The sequence below is a fragment of the Toxorhynchites rutilus genome, chromosome 1 (genome assembly GCF_029784135.1).
Source record: "Toxorhynchites rutilus septentrionalis strain SRP chromosome 1, ASM2978413v1, whole genome shotgun sequence".
Lineage (NCBI taxonomy): Eukaryota > Metazoa > Arthropoda > Insecta > Diptera > Culicidae > Toxorhynchites > Toxorhynchites rutilus.
Window position 1 is genome coordinate 134,210,360 of NC_073744.1, and position 18,385 is coordinate 134,228,744.

At 34.9% G+C, this 18,385-nt stretch overlaps 1 protein-coding gene across 3 annotated transcripts in view; it reads left to right on the forward strand.

Moving 5' to 3' along the window:
* LOC129772814 (short-chain dehydrogenase/reductase family 16C member 6) overlaps nt 1-18,385 on the forward strand; it is a 73,728-nt gene that overhangs the window by 43,114 nt on the left and 12,229 nt on the right. The window contains exon 1 of one of the 3 annotated variants that reach the window (XR_008742645.1): nt 4,827-5,404. The exons of 1 other annotated variant lie outside the window; for it this stretch is intronic. Coding sequence is in view for 1 of the 2 variants with exons in the window: in XM_055776313.1 (XP_055632288.1) it covers nt 5,391-5,404 (14 nt within the window). In the remaining variant the exon portion in view is untranslated. Of the gene's footprint in view, nt 1-4,826; nt 5,405-18,385 lie in introns of those variants that run through there. One more of the 3 variants, XM_055776313.1, reaches the window with a different exon arrangement.

Below are 18,385 nucleotides of genomic sequence, written 5' to 3' on the forward strand. Positions count from 1 at the left end.
AGAGAGGGGGGAGGTTGCTGAACAACTCAAGAACTAATCAAACTTAGCAGATAGAGGTTTTAGGGATCGATAAACACACCTACCCCTTCTTTAAGGCCATGGGGCTGCTGGACTCATTAGTAAGAAAACGTGGATGTGATAACGAAACATAAATTTTGGACGAGACGAAGTTAGCTGGGTAAGCTAGTAACTAATAAAAACAAACTGAAATTTTCGACAGTATTATTCAATTGAATCTAAAACTTTTTTATATTAAACGTTCAATGATCAGCTGTAGGTTCTTTTCCTTAGTGGTTCACTTCGAATCTCTTATTGAATTTCGTTGCCATTTTTGAGCATGGTGAACAAATATATTTTCAACACATCAAAACGATGTTAATAGATGCTAAACATATTAATTCACACTCAGCTGATTCTTTACGAGATGAAATGGCAATCAGATAGTTACAATTACTTAAAACAAGTGATAAAAATCAATTTTGCAAACAAGCACCTTAAAAGACAACTTTATTTCTTAACCAAACAAAAAAAAAATGTTGCGACACAGTCTTCTAGGAAACGGTTGAACCGAATTGGGCGCGACAAGTTTCATTTGAAATCCCATTTTGTTCCTTTTGAAAATCCTTGAAAGTTTTATCGGTGCACGGGCTCCAACGATACGAACAAGTTCAGTAGTCATAAATGCCATAGGGAACTGACCACTTTATGACCAGACCCAAATCCCATCATGCGACATAACGATCTTCATGGTTTGTCAATACTAATTCATTGGAGAACATTCGAGTATTTCTAGCCACATTAGGATCCGAATGGCCAGCGGTATCCGAATGACCTGCAGCTCAAATTTTAGACCGAGATATGAGAAAGGCACAACTACAACTGTAGATGGATTAAATCAGATTTGGTATGCTCAAACGCTTGAATTACCATGCATATAACCATAGGTAAAGAAATCAGTGAATTTCTATACATTTTCGCGCATAATACACTAGAAAATAATGAAAAAAATCAATGATCAATTGCACCCCAAAGATATATTTTTAATTTTCCGCTAAAAATTTTCCAAACTAACTTTTAAGAAAATTTTTGAACGAAATATTTCATAACGTTTTGTGACTTTGGTACCAGTGCTGGTTTTAAAGATAACTGGATATAATTTAAACAAAACATTTCAGAAATATTAACATTTTTCTGAAAATCGTTATCAATTTGCGGTTCTAAAAATCTGTACCATCGAAAATATTCGTTGGAGAGAAAAATCCGATTTATCAGATTTTATTAAATTTTTAATATTACATAACATAAGGGGGACGGGGGTTTGCCTTGCGTTACTTATTGTTACACGGGGGGGGGGGATCGCTGATGGAAGGGGGTCCAAAAACCGCATTCTTAACGTTACGTAGTTTGTGCACGACGCCCAACTGCTTTTCTTACACGTGTTTTGGTTCATCTTTGATTTTGCTAAATGGATCAAAGAATCTGTATCAAATTGTGTGTGAAAAGCAACATTAAGTGCGAATGTTGATTGAGACTCCTGGTGAACCTACCTTGGAGCGAAACAACGATTATCGGAGATCGAAAAAATGTTCTCGGAGGGTCGAAAAGATGTAAACGACACGAAGCGTCTCGGAAACCCAAGCACGTCAACAACTGAAATCGAATATAAGTACCGTTCTGAATCATATTTCGGACGCTTAAGACATATGATGCATAAAACAGACCTAAACTTTATGCACAGGTATTAATTGAATGATATTTTTAGTAAATTAGTTCAATATGCTTTTAAGAGTATTCTAGTCTAGAAATTTGAAAAAAATCAAACAAATTTTCATTCATATTTCTGTAGTTTAGGCAATCAAAAATATACGCTAGAGAGGACTTATCGAAAATCCTATTATATACCGAGCTAGAGCCATTTTAGTGATGCGGTATCTAACCTGGTACGGCCATAACAATGAACTTCAAACGCGTTTTTCTAGAAACTAGTTTTCTCAAACTGGCGTACACGATATCTAAAGTTCTACTGAACCGATCCATGTCGTACTTATATGGATACAAACTGCAGGCATCTCTCTATCACATTAACCTCTAAAAAATAATACTTTTCAAATTTTACTATTTTTAAAAAATCGGAAAACGTAAAACGAACGTTTTAAACCGCATTTTGTTTTTCAAACGGCCGCCATTTTGTCTACAAAGATGTTTTTGACTTGTTCATGCGATAGCGGCATCTTTACTGATTCGGAATCTGTTCGATTTTTTTGTTTCAGATAACCAGAAGGACTGGAATCGTGTACGCCGTGGCACAATTTTTTTTAACCTTCCCACTTCATCAGCCCTTAGCTGTACTAGATATGAATATTTTTTCTTCGACCAGTTTTTGTTTAATTGTTAAAAGCTAGATGAACAAATAATTATATAATGGATAGTTGAAATATTTTTTGTTTTATTTTTACGAAATTCGAAAAAACATCCGAAATTCGTGTCTCTACACTAGAATACCCCCTTAAGCTTTCAACTTTGGTACCTATTTGATTGAAAACATAAAAAAATCATCGAATAAAATGCTTTTCCAATGAAGCAAATAAGAATCAAGCTTCGGACACTATTTAGAAAAAAAATAAAAATTTCGGAGAGATTAAATTCAAATTTCAAACACTTCATTTTGTAATTTTTTGAACGAAAATTACATTACACTTGATTATATTTTATAATCAACTGCGAAACACTTACCAAGCAATCACAGTAACCTGATAACGATGATGAGAACTGATGAAACACGGGAGAAATTTAAATATTGATGAACGGGTAAATCCGAGATGAAAAATAGAAGGTGGGAAGATTCACGGGTTTTGCTTGTGTTAAACTTTGATTGTATTAGTAGCCAGGAAGATAAGAAGTTCACATATCAGGCATAACAGTCAGTTACTCAAATGGTACAAAATTGAATGTGTCAACGAATAACGTTGAAAAAGGATATACAGAAAATAATTACATATTTCCAAAAAATATTTTTCGCGTTACATTCATCATTTGAAAAATAAACAGAACATGTCACAAACCAAAATGTTTCATTTTTGTTATTTCTTCTTATATCAGAATTAGTATTCTAATTTTTACTATGTTTGGATTTTAGAGCATCTTCATGGTAGTTTATCTAGTTTATCAATTGTAATTTCTTTTTCCACGATTAGGGTGCCGAACACTTCATTCGTCTAAAACTAGGACGGAAGCAGAAAACTTTTCGTCTCAATTTAGGTCATATGGAGTCTATTCAATTTATTTTTCAAGTACATTTTACGCGGAAAAAAAACTTGCTACTTTTTTCTCATGCGCTGTAAAATGTTTTCCGCCAAAGGAAAAAACGATTTTGTAACTCTGACTTTGTTCATTTACGTTTTTGGTCGATGTAACGAGAATTAAAATAAGATTGAAATAAAGTTTAGAACACCTCAACAATACTGAAATTTCAGTTTCTGCTAAAATTTCAGTTGGGCCCCTATGATTTTGAACGCTAGCATTGATTTAAGAAAAAATACTAATTTGTTCATTTCATCTGCTTATTTTTACTTTTAATATCAACACTTTTCCTATGTAGTGGACTATTATAAGAAAAGTAACATACATAAACAAAATCTGTGACGTCACAGATTTAAAAATCTTCCCACCTTTCATTTTCCATCTCGGGGTAAATCCACGCTAAGCAAACGTCAAACACACACGATAATGAGTTGTTGGATTTTTTCCTACTATGTAATAATTCAAATGTAATTCTCAAATGAAGTGATAGTGAAACCAAGGGATTACTCTAAAGAAGCAATTGTGATATTAATTTTATAGTTATATCATCAGTACATTAAGAACAAAGTGTCCGAAATATGATTCAGAACGGTATACAAAAATCGTGACACATTTAGAACAGCTCTTGTAGATGGAGTGGTCCATTCTATCCCATTCCATTAAGCATTTCCATAGCCTTAGTCAATTTTGCTTCGGCATTGCGAAGGGATTTCTCTAGAGATAGGCAATAGACAAAAATCGAAGATGAACCAAAACACGTGTAAGAAAAGCAATTGTCAAAACTTAACTGAACATTCAAAATAATCGTACTTGTCAGCATGAGTGAGAGACATGAGTACCAACATAATGCCACAAAAAGTTCCAGAATCGAATATACGTAACCTGCGTAAATTCGAAAGTCGCGAAAAATTTTGCGGATCGAATTAGAACCCAAAACCAATTTTGAATTTTTTCATTCCCAATTTTCTCTACATTTCCAATTCCAAATCCGTTTCAGAATCAAAAAAAAACCTGACATCTTGGATACTTCAGGATCGCCGAAAGTAGAAATGAATAAAATATTAGAAGAGCCGAACCAGAAAGGTCAATTCTCGAGTTTCTCGTCTTGTAGAACCTGATTTGGCGCCGAAACTGTAAAAGTGCACCACATATTCCGTCGTGTACAAAACGAATGACGCACATACTATCCGATATCGGTTCGGAAAAAAATCACATCGCGGTATTCTAATTTTAAACGGTTTATGGAAATGATGAAAAAACAACAAACAATAAAAATGATTCGAGAAAACCCGGAACACTTCTACTTTCTAGATCAGAAACAGGTTCAGCCTACTCACACTGCCATATTCAGCGCGCGAGAGTTCCTGCTGCCGGGGACCCGTTGCAATCCTCATCCTGTGCAGAATACACGTAGAACAACAAAAACAAGGTTCTTGGTTTCGCATGTGTGTTGTGCTATGTCTGTGAGCCCCCACACAGTGGCGCAGTGCTCAGGCAAGCGCAACTTATCTCACATTATAAGAGGTTCGCATCTCACGCGACGCCACTTCAGTTCATCGGATACTATCAGCTTAACCGGAGGTCAGAACGCTGAGGTCGCCGCCGCCGTTGTCGCCGTCGAAGCAACAGCTATTCGCGATTTTTTTTGCTCTGCCGATTTCAAGCCCTCGCGCGAAAGACGAAAGAAGCGAGAACCGTCGCGGGTGGGAAAGAAAAACTTAATTCGATCTGGGATTAATTTCACCTGTGGATCAGAGAATCATTTCAACTTCAGATACCGATTAAATCTCTGACGTGATCGCATTCGGAAACGGGCGCGGATTGAAGGCGTCGTTCAACGGTCAGTGCTTGGTATTATTGCTAGCTAAACACTTCGGGAGCTTTGTGAGCGCTGATAAGGAAGCAATCTCTGGCAGGGACTGATAAGGCTCGAGGGATTGAGCTGTTTACAGTGTGACTTGCCCGGCTAACCTAGTGGAACTTTCAGTTCAACAGTACTACTTGACCGCATTGGTCCCATTCCGGCAAGACTGAGTGTGTTTTTTTTTATTTCTCAACCAACCCAAAGAGGTTCTGAAGTTAGCTCCATAATGCCACAAGAAGAGTAAGTGTTCGCTATATTTTTGTTTTAACATCTCATGTGTTGGAATGTTTATGGTCGTGTTTCATTCTTGGATTTTATGTGCGTGCGTGTGATTCATTGGGTGCGGTTTTTTACTCGTTTGGCGCATTTTACATGTTTCCGTCGCTACATCCAACACTTCTGCTTTAAAATATGGATTTTTTTTTGGTCGAACAACCGAACAGTCTTGGAGAAAATTTGAATGTTTGGTGCTTTGGCGGTGAGAATTGCCGACGAACGACAATTGACCCCTGCCGTTGGGCAGAATACTACTGCGGTAAAAGTTGGTTCATAAATTGATCAATGTCAGCATGTGGTTCCACGCGGGAGTCGTGACCTTGCGATGCAAGCAAAACACTGCATGTGAGCCGGCGCAACCGCCCCAGACTGTGCGGCGGGGAGTTGATGCTTTTAACACACTGTTTACTGTCAATTATAGCCAAAAGCAAGCTCATCATTGTAAAATCAGTTAGTGATAATATTTATATTTTGGTTGATAGTGATTCTACTTATTGGAAAACACATTGAACAGTTTACACAAGTGTGAACCCGAATTCAAATGTAATCGGTTAGTAAAATATTAGTGGGTTAAGGCTTATCTCTGGGGTGGCGATGATAACAATAGGATCAACTGAGTAATAATGTTGCATGAATGCTCATACTCGGCGGTCGACTAGTATTTACAGATTGAATGGCATTTCGAAGTTCAATAGCTTATTTTTTATTTTTATCCTTCCGGGAAATTTCAATGCATACATACCAGATCAGTTCTAAAATTCTCATTGTTCGGTATGAAAAACACGATTCTATGGTAATTTTTTTTTGACGTAGAACTACGTCTTTCATTAGGGGTGCCAAATCAGAAAACAGGTCACGTTTTTATGAAATAAAGTTAACGTTGATAATTATTTTTGCCGCGAACGAATTTTGGCGATTTACATACCAAACGAATCGGAAATTCCCTACGATTTGTTTGGTATGCTATACAATATATGATATGCTTGTGAGGAAATCGACTGAATAACATCGTTGCTGGACGAGCTGGACGGCGAGGGATCGAATGCCTTTCTCAAGGCAATGGGGATGGAGGAGTAATATTATGGATAAAGTGAAGTTCCAAGCGCCTTTTTGAAGGCAAGGAAGGAAGACAAACTTTCAGTATCGTTCTGTATTCGAAGCAATGAATATCGCTTTTTCTTCCTTGTTTTGTCTCATCACATGTCTTCGTTTCGGATTGAGCTGTGGACGCGACCAAATTACTCACTCGCTGATGCCTCTGGCATTGCAATCATTGCATCAAACTGACACCATTGCATTAAAGTTCTGAGCTACACAATTGTGTGGGTAATCATCACTCACCAAGAAAATAAATGTTTTGGAATTTTGTCAGTGATTTGGTTTCGCATGACGGAAGGAAAACTCTCTCCACAAAGGATGACAGCTAAGATAATCTAGACTGGCAATATTAACGGAAAGGGCTTCTGTTGAGAAGAGCGCAAAATGGAGATAAATGTGTGTATATTTAGTTACTCCAAGCCAAGATATACGAACTGACGCTATGGCGAAGCAGGTGTTAAAGTTGTGCACCAAAAAGATATTATTTTATTTGGGCTCGCGTGCCAGTCGCAAAACTGCTTTCAATTAGGATTGCATTTGCGCTAATCTTGATCATAATGAAGCAGTGCTACTCTTTTCGCGGTTGTTGAGATTAACAGATAGTGTTTATTTCGTTTATTTAGTCACCAAGAAAGTAAATGTCGTTCTGAAATGTTGTATGTGACTTGGTTTCGCTTGCCAGTAGCAAAACTTTCTCCACTAAGGATGACAGCTGCGCTTATCTCGAGCATGTATTGTTCTGCAGGCACAAGAATGAATCATCAAACAATTATCGTCAAATGATTCTACAATAAAAAAAACATTTCAGGGCGACCAAACTGGTAGAATGTTTATTTCCAAATTTTCGTAGCATTACAAAAAAAAAATCCGCAGTTATAAACAAGCGACTTGAATTAAACTACAGCGTAGTTCTACGTCAACAATGTGGGCGTGTCTTGAACACAACCTCCTATATTTTTATTTAGCAAGTCATATTTGAAACATGAAAAAATATTAAAACTTTATGTAATCGAGTCCAAAATTGTACATAATCGAATCATTTGTAATCGAATTAGTATTTGATCGAGTTTGTATATAATCTAGTCCGGCCTGTATATGGATTTCGAACATAAATTTAGTAACTCAAAGTCCAAATTAAAAAAAACAGGATTTATTTTTAGGTCAAAATTTCAAACATAAATCCAGATCCAATATTTAGGTTTCCAAGTCGTCTCTAATTTCAGATCTTATTCGACTTAGATTCCGGAAATAAATTACGATTCCAGATTTGAGGCTCTAATTGAGGATTCAAATTCCGAATGTAGCTCCCAGGTATTGATTCTGAATTCAGATTCAGGGTTCCAGACCCAGCTATCAGATTAAAAATCTAATTCCACATTCAAGATACACTTAGCTTAGATTGATATACTCGTACAATTCAAACTACAGATTCCTATACCAATCAAAGTACAGATCCACATCAACCTTTTAGGTTCTTATTCCATACTAAAATACAAATACAGATTATTTTCAGACACAATTTTCGTTCAAGTTTCAACCACTTGCAAATAACATGTTTCTCCATTACACGTAATAAATGTTTGATATAGAAAATATGATAGAATAAATACAGACCCCTCCCCTCTTCACCCCTTAGAGATGGGGGAGGAGTGTCTAACCACCATAGAAACATTTATTGCACCCTTAAACCTCCATATGCCAAATTTGGTTTCATTTGCTTGACTAATTCTCGAGTAATGTAGAAATGTGTGTATCATTTGTATCATTTGTATGGCACCCATCCATTTTCCCTCATATTTGTTCTGTGCATTTGGGTATTTGGGTAAACAACGTAGGGACCATTTGCGCTAAAATGTATAAATAATGGATGCTGAGGCAAATTTAATATCTTTTTCTATACTCAAAGCAGCGAACATCGTTTGTTTTGCTTGTTTTTTGTCATCATAAGGGCTTCGTTTTCCCTCGACCAGTGGACGCGACCAAATATCTCACTCGCCTCTGGCGTTACAATAAACGCAGCATAAGAAAATAGACGTCTATCGGAAATTTGAAATTTGGTTCACTTGGTTTCGTATACCAGTCGCAAAATTCTCTTCACCGAGGATGACAACAGCCAGTTTTGCAATAACAGTTGGGCCGAAAAGTTTATAAGAAAACACAGTAAAACTATTTTTTTGCAGAATTCAATTTCATTATTCAACATAATTGCCTTCGAGGCCGATACAGCGATGGTAGCGATCTAGCAACTTTTCGATACCATTTTTATAGTACTCTTTCGGTTTTCCAAAATAGGCCTCAGTTCCGGTAATCACTTCATCATCGGACTTAAATTTGTTGCCATCGAGCATCTTCAAGTCTGCGAACAGAAAATAGTCGCTGGGGGCCAGATCTGTAGAATATGGTGGATGTGGAAGCAATTCGAAGCCTAATTCATGCAATTTTGTCATCGTTTTCATTGATTTTTGATTTTTCCATTTTTTCACAATAACAGAAGTTGCTTCACTCTCGATGCTGTAACTCACGAACCAATCGACCGATTGCCGTCAAATTTTGACACGTGTCCATTGAAAGATGGTGCTTGGTGATAGTCAAGAAGATTTTTGCAAGAGGCGCCATCTAGACGTCAACCTTATGAACTTTTCAGCCGAACTGTTAGTCTCCTCAATGCACTTGTTCCAGTGATTTTCAATTCTAATTTACGAATTTTTCAAAATCTGTATTTTTTTCATATATCAAATAGAAGCCCTGAAAAAAATCGTTTCCTGTACGAACTTGTATCCTTTAACGTGTTAAATGAGATAACGCGGTAGAATCCGGAACCACATTCTGTTCAAAAATGTACACAAAAATACTTTTAAAGCCATTACTACCCTTTTCTTCTGTTTATTCAATTATGCAAAAGAAGAGAAAGAGTCATCATGTATCATTTTTAAACAGAAGTCTAAATAGTTAAGATCTTCATAAATATAAGCCTAAGTCAAATTAATCTATGACTACAGAAATATCTTATAGATAAAAATAGCATTTTCTCCTTCGTTGCCACGTTGGCGATTTATAACCTTCTTAGCGTAGAAAGAATACGTGAAACCGGCAAATTTGAAGATAAATTCTGCTTTTTCTAAAAAACTTGAACGAATTCCATACCAAAAAAAAAATAAACATCATCATTTTACTTGCTGCGCCATCTGGTTGTAAATCCAACGTAAATTCGTCAATAACTTAATTGAGTATTCTTTGGTCATGAATGCTCTCTAGAGAAGTTCGTGTAACTGCTGTAGTGAATTGATTTCATTGGGTGCCAAGTTCTGCTTATGCATAGGAAAGAGAAAGGAGAATTGGCATGTGCATTCGAGGAAGTGAAGCGGGTTCCTTAGGAAGACATATATAGAGTGCATGATATTAATATCGCGACTACTCATGCTACTCATAATATGATATGCGTGAGTATACTCTTTCGATCTTCTAAATCAGCAGCCAGTTAAATTAATTAATTGCATTTTTACATAACCAAATAACATGCTCGATATTATGACATCCTGGACCACAATTACATGAATTGTTAGTAGCAAGACCTACACGATAAAAACGTGAATTGAACACGAATTGATTGGGCAACACACAATACAATAACTGATAAATGTCTATTATCGGTAAATGGAGAATAATTCATTATACGCATCAATTCACATTGTGAACTAAACGCCAGAATTTAGACAAAAAGATTGCTCGTTGCGTCGGAGAGGAGTGCGAGTAGTTAGTGCAATCGAAAGAAAATATACCCAGTTTAATCGTCAAATTGTTAACTTTTTTTCACTATATTCACTGTTCATGTTTTAAGCAAAAAAATGCTTGATAAATTTCCTGTCTAATGGTACATAACACAACATATGTCGCAACAACGATTTTATGCAATATGCGTTTGAAAACTCTTAATGAATCATTACATTTTTCGTAGAGTGACCCCCCTATATAGAAATCAAGACATAGTCCTATGTCAAAACACATTTAATAACCAACTGATGTAAATATAAAATTAAAATCGAACAACATTGTCGAGTGCGATACTCATTTTTTTTGGATCCATTTGCTCATTTAAAATTCGAGAATCTTTTTTCAATCGAATCTAATTTACTTTTTGGTATCCATACCGTAGTGTAGATTCGTAAGGTTTTAGTACTATAGATCTCGGGATGACGGGAAAAAATGACATGTTCATATTGTTTATATTGTTCACATTGTTTAACATTTTAGGGTTTCGAGATTCAAAATAAGATTAGGATTCCAGATCGGAATTGTGCAGAGAATGCAGACTTGAGATACAGATCTCATAATATGGTTCCTGATGCTGATTCCAAATATAATTATAAGAATTCAGAGTTTGGTATCATCTCAGATTCGCTTTACTTAGTAAGATTCCAGGTTCGAGTCACCTTTTTCAATTTCATATCTTGAATTTTGGAATTTCTTTTTTATTCTATACTATACTTTACTGACCCGGCAAACTTCGTTCCGCCCAAAATTTATTTTTTGTTATCAATAGCTTCAAATATTCACGTTTTCTTAATAAACGCATGTTCATGGTTCCAATCGCAGAACTGTTCATTGATTGATCTTCTGATCGACCCTTGAAAATTATCCTTTACTATAAATGTCCTAGTACTTCTACCAAAACTCGTCATTATAATATTACATTTTTTTCAGACACAATTCCCGTTCAAAATTTTTCAACCACTAGCAAATGATATATTTCTCCGTTACATGGAATAAATGTTTGATACAGAAAATATGATAGAAAAAAGACAGCCCTGAATCGAACAATTCCTTCCTAGAGTTTTGCTCGTATCGTATTCCATTTTTATTTATATAGATAGAAGAACGTATAGAAGTGCGTTTTATCACATTAAAATCCATTTCCACTTTCGAACAAAGATCAATTTCTTTGGCGCAAACATCAAATGGTCTAACAACGCTTGTCACTATGTAATTGTAGAATAAATGGGAATTGAATTTTCAGAATTTTCCCATTTTCCTTCCGAGTTTTTCGAAAATTTTCATTTGGTTGGAATTTGTTTGGTTGAAATATGTGTATTATTTTTATGGGACCCTCTCTCCTTTCCAGAGGAGGTAGGGGTGTCATACCATCATAGAAACATTTATTGCTCCCTAAAACCTCCACATGCCAAATTTGGATCCATTTGCTTGATTAGTTCATGAGTTATGCAGAAATTTGGGTTCCATTTGTATGGTAGAATTCAAATTCCATGTTTAGATTTATGTTATAGACATGTCATCTTTGGCAGAAAAGATGCCATTTCCTGTGCATGAGAGTCAAATGCGCAAATAATAAGCTATTTTAAAAGCTTAAAAATGGTTTGTATGTATGCGAGCAGACATCTCTTTCTGTTTTCTTTTCTCTTTTCATTTGGGATTGTGCAAAAAAAAGGTCCTTATGACGCGTCAATGGGGATCGAACCAAAGCCGGCTGGAATGCAAAGTTACTTTACACGACCACGCTATCTATATAGCTGCCAGCGCTATTATAAAGGAGCGTGGTAATATCACACCTCATCATAAAATGAAGTTGAAAGGTGTTTTCTAAGACGATAAAGAAGAACTTGAACGAGAATATATCTTTCTCTGTCTGGGCCGTGTATTTGGCAAACTATACGAAAAGCTTTTATATGCTTTCATTTAACACTTTCGACGCCCCGTCACCCAGATATGGGTGACACTTTCCTCGCTCGAATTGAGTAGGATTTTCAGAAGGTATTTGATATAATAGGCACCTAAATGTAACTATAGGATATGAAGAAAAATAATAAAATCATGACCATAATATTATACTGTTTATACTATACTTTTTATTAATTTATAATACGGATGGTTTGTACTGCAGTTTTTTGCAAAACCCCTATACTATGACTTTGGCATGTGTTATTGTCATCAATTCGTCTTCAATTGAAAACAAACATTGCTAGATCATGTAAAAGTTATCTATAAACTAAGTTTGATCTTCATTTAATAATTTAATCGCAAGTTGGGCTCTGCGAGAAACTCAAAAACGTCGCGTTGGGCGTCGAACGTGTTAGATGTGTCTCCTGTTTCGCTCCCTCATATTAGCTCTAGCATATATATTATACAAATGATATACATGTATTGGGGAGTAGAACATTTTATGTTATCTTTCAGCTCATTGAATGTAATAAATCGGGATGCCAAAACATGTGCTAAAAATTATCTTCGAGTGTAGTCACATAGGAGTGTCGAACAAAGACTTTAAACATGTTAAATTTGCATTAAACATGTTAAATTTAAATTTGCAATTTTGCTCTCTGATTTTCGGATATATTTTGTAAAAAAAACCTTTCCAGAAAAAATATAAAAATAAAAATAAACCTTCCAGAATAAATATAGAATTTAAAAAAAAATTCCAGAAGAAATATAAAAAAATAGAGCGCCCTCTATCTTCATCCGAGAAAACTATGAAAAACTGATTCAATCAATAATTACAAAAACGAAAACCTTTTTTTTCCCAAAAGTAATATTTTTTCAAAGAAAACTAACTCATAAGCTTCAATTGTATATGTCGATCATCTGAATCGGTTCAAAAGTAGTTCAAAAGTTATGAATTTTTGTAGTGGAAAAAGGGGGAATATTTGTTTTTTTCGAACCATCAGTTTTTGAAAACCATTTCTCTTTGAAAAACCATATCTCAAAAACGAAAAAAAAATGCATCTCTGATATTCAGATATGTTATGTAAAAAATCTCACCTCTCAAGAAAATATATAAAAAAATATAGTTTATTAGCTCCAATTTGATATGACGGTCATCGTTTTGGCATGGAATGGCTGTATACAAAATTTCAAATCCAAATGTGAAACTTTAAACAGTTTGTTTATATTGCAAAAAAAAAAATATGAAGTGTCCAAATTCCATATACAGGTCGGACTCGATTATCCGGAGTGTTGATTTTTTTTCATTCCGGATAATGGAGTCATAATAAAACAAATTTTCTCTCGGTAAACGTAATATAATTATGATTTGCATTTATTTGTTAAACGGTTTTATCTAGGTTGACCCGTTTGTATGTTTGTGACTTTGTAACTTTGTCTGTAGCGCTGTACCACATTTAACCTCCTTCCTGTTGACCGATTGATCTGAAATTTGGAACACATTTTCATCTCTGGTGTCATTATAAAACTGCGTATTCCATGATCTTCAAAATTCAATTTGGCCGTCACAAAAAATGGCTGAATGACTTGACTTGGAGAACACGAAACTTAATAAACAACATAAATTCAAAAAGGTCGCCGCCATAACAGCGGTCGACTATGTATTTTATGCAATCCCCTCAATATCGGTATCAAATGAAATGATTTGACTTATTGAATACAGTACATCATGAAAATATTCCGAAGAAAATTAGGTAAGAAATAAACGTTGGATTTCCATTATCCACAGATAGTTGTTTCATCATATACCCCACGATTCTATTTTTGTCTCATCATTGCCCTAGATTAATGAAGGAACGGATGTGATAACTACCAACTGCGTCTTGTCTAATTATTTATTAGCTTTTAGTACATTCAACCATTTAACTTTAAAAGTTTTTTTTACTTAATTTATTTTCTAGTTTTTAGTAAATTATCTGTATCATTAGCATACTTCTCTACATTAAAACCATTCAAAAAAAAAAATTTTTTTTTTATTCTTTTTTTCTTACCTAACTTTTTTCGGAATATTTTGATGATGTACTGTATTCTATTAGTCACATCATTTTATTTGATACCAATATTGAGGGGATTACAAAAAAACATAGTCGACCATTTTGTGGCGGAGACCTTTTCGAATTTATGTTGTTCATAGTGTAGTGTATTCTCTAAGTCAAGCCATCCAGGCATTTTTCAGCGGCAGTCAAAAATAAATTTTTCTAGATCATGGAATACGCAGTTTTATAATGACAGTAGAATTAAAGGTATGTTCCAAATTTCAGATCAATCAGTTATCAGGAACGGGGTCAATTTTCTATTAATGTGGGACAACCCTACATACACTCAAACATACAGGGGAACTTCGATATAACGTACCCTCGTTATAATGTCACTCGATATAACGTACATTTTACCTCGATATAACGATATCAAAGACCAAAGGAATAATTTTTTGAATATTTTTTTTCTGAAAGAACAATAAATTATATGTATTTTGATACTAAATCTTCTGTTGTACCTTTAACCAATTCCGAAATACAACTGTTTTGTGATTCCGGATTCTAAATGAATCAATCTTTAATCAACAGTACATAATGAAAAAGGTTGGCTTCGTCTTCTAGTTGAATTTATTTATTAACCTTACTCAAACAGCAACACAATAAAATAATATGGCGTCATTTTGTGGTGGCGGCCATTTTGGATTTGCATTTTTCATAAATAACTGTGTTCTACTACTAGAATTATTATACAAATTATTCAAAATTTTCGAAAATCAAAAATAAAATACTCCGGATAAACGAGTCTAAAATTCTGGATAATCGAGTCCGACCTGTACTGGTTTTTTATTCATATTCCAGATTTAGACTAAAGATACAATATTCTAGATTCATATTTATGATAATCCAGTTTGCAATCAAAATGTCAGATTTTCGTTTGAATAAGGATTTTTTTTTTGATTTTTAAGTGATTTTAATTCAATACAAACATATAAGCAATACATTTAAAAAAAATTAATACGGATCTTGATTCAATATCGCCTCCAATTCATTGTCCTCAACCGTTTAGGTCTTCCTTCACGCTCCTTGTCGATTGTGTCGAAATCTCCTCTCTGGAACTGTTTACACCGGTAATAACAGGTTGAAATTGATGGAGCAGGTTTCTCAAATGCGTAACACAGCATTTAACTCTTTTATTTTTTACCGTTCCGATCGTTTGTCTGCTCGCAGCCACCACAGTAAAGAACTATACTAACATTATATTTTATTCAACAATGTATCAGTCCACATTTTTTCTAAACGAATTTCAATGTCTAGTAAACTTGTTCACTAATCAAAACGGTGCTCCTATGAATAATAGTTAACGGTACTCAGTACAAACAAAAGTTGTCACCCATGTCTGAGGGAAGGAAGGAAAACTCCGTGTGGACAACTTTGAATAATGTATTCATTTATTTTATTATTAAAATATTTTTTTTTCACACAAACATAGCATATCCCGAACATATGCCGACGTACACCATAAAGTAATGGAGAAGCAAGCCAATATAACGGTCGGGATTAGTGGTCACCCACTATTGACTATTGATGCCGTATTGATAGTCAGCTTATGTTTGAAATGTTTCATGACGTTTGAGTCACGTTTGAGGCGCTTCAGATTCTGGAATACCCTGTTTATTTATCAGTCCAAACCCCAAAATCTGTTGTACTGAAGAAAATACTTCATTTTATGAATCTAACGATGAACCAATTGAAAAATCTCAAGCATTACCAACATTTTTTGACGTAAAACATCGTGGAGTTGGATACATAGCAATTCCACGCCAAATCCAAATCATAATATCGGTAAAGAGAGGACCTACAAGATTTGTGAATTAAAACAATGAATCGCTTCAATGAACATTTGTTCGCATAGCTTGACGTAAGCACCAGGTTGCCCTGTCTGTAGTACTAGTGGTATCTGCAGTATCCGTCGATAGTTTTAGTGGTTGTCGGATAAAAACAAATGAATTTTGCCGAAATTTCAGGAAATGTCTGGAAGGGGTGCTTTATGTTTGTTGCGATTCTATGATAGCTGGGACACGGAAAGTGGACATGAATTCACCGGCCACGACTCGAGTACCACTAGTATTTTGATTTCATTACTAATCTGATTATTTTCATTATCACCTTAAAGTTTCAAACGAAGAAATTTATGTAATTACAACATTGAAACGAGATGCTTCTCGGTAATTGTTAGTTTTAGAACGATGTGTGAAAGCTGTACGTCAGTTATGCGTTCAAACTGTTTATTTTTTTTCGAAATTGCTCTAATGTTTTCGAACAAAAAAATGTTGTTTGCATGATGAACATACGTACTACATTGTGTAGAATGCGTTGCGACGGAAACTTCGATTTTGTTCAATTTGTCACTTACGTCACATACACAAACATGGGCAATTTTTTTTTTCCAAAATATATATTTTTATCAAGGCTCATATGGCGTTAGCCTGACGGGGCCGGAGTTCAATATTTTGACAGTTTTTCTTATTATCTATGTTAGTAATATGTAACCGATTACTCGCGGTGGGCTCGAGGTTAGTATTACAAGTGTTCTCGTAATTGGGATGTTGCTGTCTCCAATGCAATAGTATGTACCCCATATCTAGCGTGGTGCGTCTTCTCGACTCGAGGAATCCAGGATAGAATGGTCACTAGCCGGCGCAATCATCAGCTCGTGTAGAGTTGTCCTGAGCGGTACATGGGCAGTAATGCAGTTATTATACCCTACCATTTGAACCGAGCTCTTACACATCTCGAAACTTGAATAAAATCGAGTGGTTTTAACGTCATGACAAGGTAAAACATAGTGGATTTCCTGTTAGATGTGTGAAAGGATGTTAAGCAAAAAGCAAGTCTACTTAACTTTCCTGTACTCGAGTGCAAAATTATAACACGTATACTCGCGCACGGTGTCACAGACCGAAAATTGAACTTCTCAGCAATGTTGCCATTGTGTATTTTTCAGGCTTCATTGGCATTCATTTGAAGAAGAGGGTATGATTGAATGAAAAAACTCCAAAAAATATGTTTTCTTCGTCTTTATTATGTTTTAATAGTCATCTAATGTTACCTCCTTTAAAGTAGAGTATTTTTTGATACTCCAACACGAATAACGAAATTCGAATTTTTCACTGTTATTAATTAAAAGTAAGCAACTGAATATAATTCATGGAAGTATAAAGAGCTATAAAATAACATAAAAACGTATTAATCGATTGTGGTTTCATTGGAGTAACATAGTCAGAACGTAGCATAACTGCATGCTTGAAAAAACATATTTTTTACATTTCATGCAGGTGTTGCGTGTTTTTCGGGTCTTTTATCGAAGAGAAGAATGTATAACGACCTTCTAGATAATTATCAGATGATAAAGGTTCTGGAATATAAAGTTTGATATTTCTAATATTCTTCGTCTCTGTTTTCTTGGTAAACTAAGAATTAATGCCGTTTTCTAGATGGGGCATAAAAAGATGATATAAAAGGATTTCTAGGAACTTCCTTTTCTTTTTCTTGTTTTCTTGTCGATATTGTCCATTATAAAAAAGTTTCCCCGAAACTGTATTTGTAAAAAATTACCATAAGCTACCGATTAGTTTATAGTTTACTGTTTACAATCCTTCCTCAAGTGAAATTCTTTCACAAGTGTGTATATGTATGACCTTTATATTTAGCGAACAACTATACGAAAGTCAAACATCTATATTTTACTTTCGAATAGGGATTGTTAACCGGATTTACCGGTAATACCAGGTCATTTTTCATTACCGAATTACCGGTAATTTTACTATCAATAACCGGTAATTTCGGTAATTTAATTTTTACAATAATATTTACCTTTATGCCGCTTCGAAATATTACTCGAGAATCAATATATGATCGAAAAATGTATTAAAGGGTGTGTCACATCAAATTGCATCACGGAAAAAACGCTGTAGAAATTTAATTTTTAGGAATTATATCTTCAGCTTTCGCTTATAATCAGATAAGAGTGTATAGATCACGTTGGCCATGCTTCACTGTCAATTTTTCCTAAATTTGGAAAAATGTCGTCGAACGAAAAAGAGCGTCGTGAATTAATCCTGTACACTCATTTCGA